Genomic DNA, 9,573 nt, shown 5'->3' with positions numbered 1-9,573 from the left:
GTCGAAGTCGATGCTGCACTTGCTACACTCCACAAAATAACAGAGAAGAAAATACAAGTAGGGGTCAGTACAAGGAACACGTACTGAGTAGGTATCATCGGTAAACTCAAAATAGAAATCAATATATAATGAATAATAATATAAAATCAACTATTATACCTAACAGGTGGCAAGCAACAAACACATGAACCATTGACAACAACATCACCATAATAGGTACACCATCAATCACAACATCAAGCACACCTGTGAGGACTCATGCCCCCACACCATACTCATTTAATCAATAGGTTCCTTGAGATTAAGTATATTAAGTTACTTCAAGATTCCTTACCTTTAATGTTATTGTGTCGGAACGTGACACTCCGATTCCATAATACCATATCGGAACGTGACACTCCGATCCCATAATACCGTGTCGGAACGTGACACTCCGTTCCCATAATACCGTGTCAAAATGTGACACTCCGATCCAATTATCTCATTATTTTATTTCAGCAAGCCTTCTTTATTCAAGGCGTCATTTTAATAGAGAGGGTTCAATATTAAAAATTCAGCACTCTCATAATTTTAGGCCAACCACAGGCCACACAATCAAAACATACAACCACACAATCAAGTACATAGGAGACTCTACAATATCACTCAATACATATCAATCGATATTTAGAGTTTATCTATCAAATAGAAATAAACCATAATCTACCTCCACCGAAGAACCAGAGTCACGCAAGCTACTTTTACAATATTTTTCCTTTCCTCAATGCTTATGAACCTTTCCAATCTATCAAATATATATGCATATTTGTAAGTTAACGAGTCTACAGACATCATATTACTCTATGTCTATCCTAGACCCAAAATTCACCTAACTTTATATATATATTTCCTAAAATTCAAATCTAAAAGTAAGTCTTAATTCCTCCACTTGGCACAATTTTAATAATAATCATATTATATAATACATAAAATTTAATTACCTATCTCAATATATCAAACTTTAATTTCTTATATCATAACAAAATTTTACAATATTAAAATTAGGCCACCGGTTACGAAACCAGTGGCAGAATAGCAACACCTTGAAGCCAATTTCCTAATTTCCCACTAACGTTAACCATTGAAGCCACTGGTCACGAGACCAGTGGCACACATGCATTAATCCTCTTTTTCCTCAAGTAGCAATCCATTTGCAGGTTTGTCCCTTAATTCATTCTCTATCAAACAATATTATATATATATATATATATATATATATATATATATATATATATATATATATTAACATTCCTCACTTTCTTTCCAATTTCATACACATATAATATATATTATAATACATTAACCTTTCTCACTTCTCAATACAATTAAATAATATTAACGAGAGTTAATACCCACCAAAATATTATTCATTGTTTATAAAATAATTTGAGAATTGGGGGAAGTTTTTACCTCTTTCTTATCGATCTTTATCCACGGCGCCGATAACAAAAGAAAACAAGAGTCTTGAACAGTTTGTGGTATCACCAAGAAAATATTAACCCTACATATTATATGACTAATCATAAAAATGGTAAAAATAAGCTACTATTAATTTTTATGGTATCTTCTTTAACCACGAAGTATATTAATTATTAAAATTACCCCACTAATTTTATAATTATAATTACTAATAGTCCAAAATATCCACTTAGAATATATCGGAAAGTATTTTATGAAACATGAGATTTTAACACATGAAACGACCCAAAGGGTCGTTACATATGCAAATGTAAAAGTTGGAGAAAGACAAGATATAGTTTGAAATCACATTTGGCATTTAAATTATGAGTTATAACATATTAAACAAAAGAAAGTTTTATCAAATTGAATACTTGATATAACTTGGAATTGCATAATTAAAGTTATTGGTTTGGGCCTACTTATATCTCTTTAATTTTTGTGCAATTTATCACACACTAATTATAACATTTTCAAAACTCTTGCACTAATTAAGAATGAGGTGTGTATATATATATATAACAACTCCACACAAATTAGCATATGACATGCATACATGTCCAAGACTACTTATTTCTCTTTATTAGAAGTGGCACTTGAGGGGTACGAACACTGTTATATGCAGTTGTACTAAAAGTAGCAAAATGTGTACAATAAATTTGGGCCAATTTTGAGTTCAATGCCCACGTGTATGTATTTTAGGTCAATGACCTCCAAGTTTTCTTTTTTTGACAGACACGTAAGAAACAACTGGTTTTCACTCTTTTTTTATCTTTCTCTTTTCTCTGTAAAATTGATGCATTTCTTCCTCCAAGTTAGTCTTGGTCGAAGAGTTGTAGGAATTTTCTTTTTTTGTCTTTTTATTTTTCTGGGAATTTTTAGCAACTAGCAGTTGCATTGGCATTTGGCAAGGCTATCCAATAGAGCCTCTCTCACCGGAAAATGAGTACCACGAAATTATTCAAAATTCTCAACTTTTCTGGAACAAGCTTCAACAATACTCCACATCATTGCCTACCAATTTCAAGTTAGTCCAATTTTCTCTCTTTCTTTCCATTTTATGACTTCAAAATGTATTTGGAACAGTTTACTCCTTGAAAGTATTTGAGGTATAAAATAATAGGGTAATAGTGTGTAATACCTTTCCATACAAGACAAGTAAATTTTAACTTACATGTAATTATACTCGATTTGCTTCGATGATTTTACTTTGTTATCATCTAGTTAGTGTCTAACAAAATTATCTTGCTCAAAATTTAAGGTGGCAAATTGAAATGTAAAATTGAATCGTCCAGATTATGCACTTAAGGTGTTTGATGATATGTCCTATTATCTTATTATAAATAGTCTCTGTCTTTTTAGATTTAGCAGAGAAATATCAAGGACAACTGATGATCGTGCCTGAGTCTGAGGTCAACTACCATTGAAGATTTAAATTATCATATTGCTAATGCAAGGTATCAGTTTCTGCTACAGTTCTGTTTTGTTCTGTCTGCGTGAAAACATGTAAAGTACCAACACAGTTCTTGTGAATTTGCTAAGGAACACTTTTTTCAGTTAAAGTATGTTTTTAAATATGTTGCAATTCATTCTAAGAGAGTCTAGAAACAAAAGAAGATTGTGTAAAATGATTATTCGACAGAGAAAGGAATAGGAATAACAACATTAAGCTTCTTGAAAGTTTAAACAAATCTAAATAGCACGTGAAATCTGATAAGTAAATATCGAGCAAGTGTTTACATCATATTCTTCTGTGAATTGTCTTAGCAGGGGTGGCTCAACAGTTTAAAAAAAAGACATGTGCCTTAGGCCCCCAAATTTGAAGAGGTCTCATTTCAAAATAGTACTAGGTTATAAGTTATTATTTTTTTAACAAATATTGAATATTATTTGTAGAAAAAGTAAACTTTTCATGAAAATGAAGGAATTATTATAAGAAAATTGACATATTTGGAGTAATACACATCATGAAAAATAATTTAAAATAAGAATGATTATACTATCAGTTGAAAATTAGAAGAAATCAATTATATAAAAGTTCTTAACAATTCAAGTTTAAGGCCCCATTTGATTTTTGCTTCGCCACTAATATGCTTGAGCCGCTCTTGTGTTTTACCTATTATGGTGGTGTACATATGCCAGGGTCAACCACATGCATATTCTATATGTTTTACACTGCAATATTAATTTATGTAGATTGTTAAAAATCTTTTAAGATGCAGTGTTGATATTTTTACCTATTTTATCGGACACTACAAGAATTATCCCATCATGTAATATGCAGTTTTGACTTAACATCTTGCAGTCTTCTATAAAAGTTGTTGCAAAGATGTTTTTTTATATTACGATGTGTGATTCTATAAGAATTCTCTTTGTGTGTGTTTCTTCGTATTATTATTAAGTACCTATTCAAAGGTAGTTGGTGGATGTGAACCTGAATGTAACTATAGCCTGCATTCTGTCAATATGACAAAAATTTGTAGAGAGATTAATTTGATTCATTCATCAACCCAAATTCTGACTCAAAGACAGACCCTAAACTAATAAAGTAGGACATAGTTATGTGGACATGTGTAATCTGGATGGTCAATGAACCAGTATCATATGTGAAGTAAAGTTGGTTTTCATAGTTCTTATTGGCCATTCCTGATTATTTTAGGTATCTTTAGAACAAGGTCAAAGCAATGCATGGCCATTTCACACATGACTTGAGTACGCAGGAAGCTGTCTGAAAATTTTCAATTGTCTCTCCATATTATTTCTAATCTGCTTGCTAGACAAAAGTATATATGGGTATCTTTCATGCGCAGTACATAATAGGTAAGAAATTAAATAAATATAAATATTGTACACAATTGTATGTTCAAAACATTACAATGCCCATAACAAGGAAAAATGGAACTAGGTAAGAAATCAAATAAATATAAATAGTGTACACAATTGTATGTTCAAAACATTACAATGCCCATAACAAGGAAAAATGGAACTGGACGGAGAAGGCCTAAACTTGAGAAAGAAGGAAAAAGAACATACATGACACTATCGTAATAGGACTTGCCGCACTTCTTGAAACGAAAATACCAAGACTATGACTGCATCACCTTATGTTGTTCAACACATGTAGGTGCCTTGGATGCTTGACACTTCCACATTGGTCTCTCAAGCGGAAAAATGGGATTATTACGTGTAGTACCTTTGCTAATGTTCTCATCGAATGATGATGAACTATTCGATTTCAAATCCTGCAAACGTTGAGTGATAACTTTTTCTGCTTAAGCCTTCCTTTATTTTTCTCAATGCAGTAACTATCATTTACAGAAGCCCCAACTTTCTCCTCTGGGATAATTGATTCTCATTCCTTTAATCCTTATTTACATAGTCAGCTACTAGAGTGTGATGCTTCCCCATTTTTCATATGTGTGTGGTCAGATTTATTGAATTTTCTGTTTAAATCTACTCTAAAAAAAGTCTTGGACTCTCCAAAAATATTGTTGCATCTTTGTTGGATCCTCCAAGAATGTACTATTTTTTAAGGATCAGACACACACCCAATAACATTTTTGAAGAGTCCGAGCAACATGAATTTTACCCATCATAAATAAAAGCTAATGAAGATTCTCGTCATACTGCCACATTGAGGTTAAATATTGATCTTGATATATTACTGCTGAATTGTAAGACTCCATACGAGAAAAACATGTGAGACAATCATTATAATTGGAATACCTTCAATGGTGGTAGTTGGTCATGTTATGACACTTCATGGTCGCGTTGCCTCAATATTAATTGAGCTTGGTTTGTCAATTAGGAGTATGTGAAGAGGTTCTGCAGGAGCGGAAACAAGTCCAAGAAAGAGACTATTATGAAGCGCACCTAGAAATATGAGGTTGATGAATAAAGAAGATATTCATTCACAGTTGAAGAAACTGAACAAGTATGCTTGTGTCATTCATGTGTTGGTTCAAGATTTTTTTTGGCTGACACATTACAGTAGATTGGCTTTTGATTTATAAAAACAAAATACATCCCTGCTTAACTGGGTGGTACCTTCTTTCTACAAAGTTTGTCTTGAAAAGATGAGGTTGTAATGTTCATTAATCTTCCTTCTTCGATTGATTTATTTTTATGTGAAATATTTCTTGATGAGAAGATATTTGTAAATCTACAGTTGACAGACTAATCAGGACATAGAAAAGAATGCTTAGCTTTACTAGGTTGAAGAAGAAGGAATAAGCTCGGTAAAATTTCCAACTTGACTGAATGAGACTTCGACTACACAACTTCACTTAACTTTCATGTTGTCTGTTGGAGAAGAGAGAATATTATTCAAAAATAAATGTAAGTTGCATTTCTAAGTCTTTCAAGTACATTCCAAATTATTTTTTGCACCTTTTAAATTTTGTGTCCCTGTAACACATTTTCTGTGGAAAAAGAATTGTCGAATTGTAGTTTGTATATTAATAATGAATGCTAACTGATTTTCTGTGTTAATTGAGCTCCTCTAAAGGTCCCTAAGAGAACACGAGTATACTTCTACTATGAGAAGACTGTTTTAACTTGTTTTTATTTGTTGCTTATTTTTTTTTTTTTTTTTTTGTATAGAACATACAAAGTTTATTATATTTGTGTAGTTTATTCGTCATGATTGAGAAGGAACTTATAGCACATAAATGGTTATGAGATGAAGATGAAAGCAAAAGTTAATAGCATGATATATGCTATGTGATTGTTATTTGTAGTTTTGATGATTTGACAAACTTAGGGACCTCATAAAGGTACCGGGTTTTCTACTTGAGTATTGCAGGTGTATTGTTCGAAGTATTGCAGATGACACAAAACTCAGGGACCTAATAGAGGTACCAGGATCTCATGATGATGAGCCAGTCAACTGTCAGCTGGAGATGGTGCAGAAAGTAGGTGCACACTTCCCGATGGCGTCAGAAAGTGACCCTTCCAACCAATGGCAAAGAAGTTTAGGAAAGTGACTTGCCCATATAAAAGGCACTTTCCTAAACACTTTTCTTCAGTTTTTGCAACTTGATAAAAACTTTTCAAGAACTCTTGCAAAGGCTCTACAAAGTAAAGGCAGAATTATTCCAAGAACAACAGCAATATCTTGAGCTTTTCGTCTAGTTGTTTAGGAATATATTCTCTTGTTCTTAAACTGTAAACCATTCCTGAATCTATAAAGGATTTGGTGTGTTGTGTTAAAAGTCTAGGTTGTCCAGGTGGGATAGCTTAGTGGGTAGATTGTTTTCTACTTAGGCTTGTTAAGCAATAGAGGACTATTGCTTAACGGTAAGATTCATAACTCTTTCTTACGTTTGGTGTAATCGTGTTTTACTTTTGCTTTTGAAGATTAGTGAAAACGATTGAAAATCCTGTGAGACAGGTCGTGGTTTTACTCCCTTAAGCAAGGAGGTTTCCACGTAAAATCATTGTGTTGATTTTACTGCATTTAACTTTCTGGTATTTTCTGGAGTGTAGTAAGGGACCTGGTCCATTACTTGTTAAGTGAAGGCACATATTCTATCAAGTGGTATCAGAGCAGGCACTATCTATTTGGTTAACACCAAGGAAGTGACATTTGCTCTAGAATGTCAGCTCCACTTAACCTGGAAGAAGGTCAGTCATCACACAGACCTCCTCGTTTCAATGGACATTTCTACAGTTGGTGGAAAGTTAGAATGCATGACTACCTTATGGCTGAAGACAGTGAGTTATGGGATATTGTACTTGATGGACCATTTGTTCCGATGATGGAAGAAAAGGATGGAGAGAAGACCATTACTGTTCCAAAGCCTCGGCAGAAATATGACAAAGCTGACAGGAAAAAGATTGAAAAAGGTTTCAAAGCTAACACTCTTCTGGTCTATGGGATAGGACCTGATGAGTACAACAGAGTGTCAGCCTGTGAGTCTGCTAAGGAAATTTGGGACTGCTTGAAGATTGCACATGAAGGAACTTAACAAGTCAAAGAATCTAAGATTGACATGCTTACCTCACGATATGAGAACTTTAAAATGAAGGAAGGAGAAACAATACATGACATGTTCACCAAGTTTTCTTCCATTACAAATGAGCTGCGAAGTCTAGGTGAACCTATAAGCATGACCAAACAAGTCAGAAAATTGCTTCGAATTCTTCCAAACACTTGGGAGAGCAAGTTTGATGCCATTACAGAAGCCAAGGATTTGAAGGTGCTGACTATGGATGCTTTGATTGGTAATCTGAAGACACATGAGATGAATCGGAATTACGATTTATCAAAGAAGGAAGCTAAGAAAGACAAGTCATCGATGCTGAAGTATAAATCAGATGAAGATTCCAGTGATGATGATATGGCATATCTCATCAGCAGATTTCAAAAGGTTGTGAGGAAAAACAAAGTTTATAAAAGAGGAACAAATGGTACTCGAAATGCTGCTCAAGGTGACACTTGCTACAAGTGTGGAAAAGCTGGACACTTCATCAAAGAGTGTCCTTTGCTCAAGAATAAAAGCAAGGATTATCAAAAACCAATAAGTGACAGTGAGAATAGAAGGGACCTGGTACCTGGTAACAGAGATCGTAAAGCTACTGCTGATATGGTTGTCAAAAGGGCTCTTGCTGCTTGGGGGGATTCTTCAAGTGATTCAGAAGATCCTGATGAGCCAAAAGATGTGTCTATGGTCGCTGTGCATGAGGAGGAAACTGTCTTCAATGAAATGTTTGCTCTCATGGCACACACAGAAAATGAAAAAGAGGACAATCAAGTAACTCTTCTTGACATAAAAAATGACTTGGATAAATATTCTCTTAAAAAATTGAGAGCTTTGGCAAAAGTCATGCTAGATTCTGTGATAGAGTTAACATCTGAAAGAGATACCATGAATGCTGAACTTGAAATTTTAACTGAAAACAAAGTTCAATTTGAAGAGACAATGTCAAGAATGGTGTCTCTAGAGTCTGATAATTCTGAACTTAAGAATCAATTGAATCAGATAACTGAAGAAGCTGAAAAGCTGAATGGAATGTCAAATGGTTTAAGAGTTGAAATTGAAGAAAAATTGAAAAACCCTGAGAAAAATCTAGGACTGTCTTTGGAGAAAAGCAACAGATTAGAAAAGGATATTGTCAAACTTAAGGAAGAACTTGAAAAATCTCTTAAGTGGACGAAATCTTCTAAGTTGTTGTCAAGTGCAACAAACCAGAGTAATTTCAATAAGAAAGGACTAGGAAGGTTGAATATCACTCCTCCCTTTAATCCTCACAGTAAGTATGTATTTATGTCTGACAATCTGCTTTGTCTTCACTGTGGTAAAAATGGGCATTTAAAGGGAGAGTGTGCTAGCTGGAAAAATTCCCATGAAAGGCTCTCTAACTATGCTGTAAGGCAAAAAGTATCAAATGAGAGACCTGGTCCTCTAAAACATGTTTCAACTGATAGATTTTCAAATAAAAAATCTGTTTCTACTCTAAAGTCCTTTGTTAGAAAAATTCAAAAACTGCCCTATTGGACTAGATACAATCTGATCACTCCCTTATCTGCTTTCTGGGAACTCAAATTGAAATGGGTTCCCAATCTTAACAAGTAATTCTTGTTGCAAGTGAGTGAGAGGAGCAGCAGTCAATGTTGGTATATGAACAGTGGATGCTCTAAACATATGACTGGTGTCATCAAAAATTTCCTCTCACTCAAGACACTTCAGGAAGGGGGTGTCTCTTTTGGTGATGGAAAGAGGGGGTATATTTTGGGTGTAGATGTTTTGTGCTGAACAATGGAAAGGATGATCTGGGAAAATTTGATCCTAGAAGTAATGAAGTAGTGTTAAATCCAATAATAGAACTCAAGGTATTGAAGAAAACATTCATGTTGTTTTTGATAAAGATGGAAACTTAAAAGCCAATGGATCAAATGATGAAGATGATGTGTTCAAGCTATTCAATTCAAAAAAAAAATTTTAAAAAAAATTGAAGGAAGTGAAGCTGATGCAGAATGACAGTTGAAAAATGACTTTGATGATCAAAATCATAGTCTACCTGAAGAGGCTGATGAGGTTGGAAAGTGTGATGAGGTACCTGGTACTACTCTGA

At 33.9% G+C, this 9,573-nt stretch overlaps 2 protein-coding genes and 1 long non-coding RNA gene across 3 annotated transcripts; all 3 read left to right on the top strand.

The window, feature by feature from the left end:
- The first annotated feature begins 2,038 nt into the window (after positions 1-2,038).
- On the top strand, positions 2,039-6,042 carry LOC104649612 (uncharacterized). The gene is made up of 4 exons (XR_003244046.2): positions 2,039-2,524; positions 2,860-2,954; positions 5,306-5,578; positions 5,666-6,042. It is a non-coding gene; the product is annotated as an uncharacterized lncRNA (long non-coding RNA).
- Positions 6,043-7,094: 1,052 nt separating this feature from the next.
- Positions 7,095-7,466, top strand: LOC138338938 (uncharacterized). The gene has a single exon (XM_069290026.1). It carries the CDS (start codon positions 7,095-7,097, stop codon positions 7,464-7,466), a length of 372 nt encoding a protein of 123 aa, XP_069146127.1.
- A 54-nt stretch (positions 7,467-7,520) lies between these two features.
- Positions 7,521-9,074, top strand: LOC138338937 (uncharacterized). The gene has a single exon (XM_069290025.1). The coding sequence runs from the start codon at positions 7,521-7,523 to the stop codon at positions 9,072-9,074; it is 1,554 nt and encodes a 517-aa protein (XP_069146126.1).
- Positions 9,075-9,573: the final 499 nt, after the last annotated feature.

The sequence above is a fragment of the Solanum lycopersicum genome, chromosome 10, assembly GCF_036512215.1.
Source record: "Solanum lycopersicum chromosome 10, SLM_r2.1".
Taxonomy (NCBI): domain Eukaryota; kingdom Viridiplantae; phylum Streptophyta; class Magnoliopsida; order Solanales; family Solanaceae; genus Solanum; species Solanum lycopersicum.
This window is presented reverse-complemented; position numbering and strand designations above follow the sequence as displayed.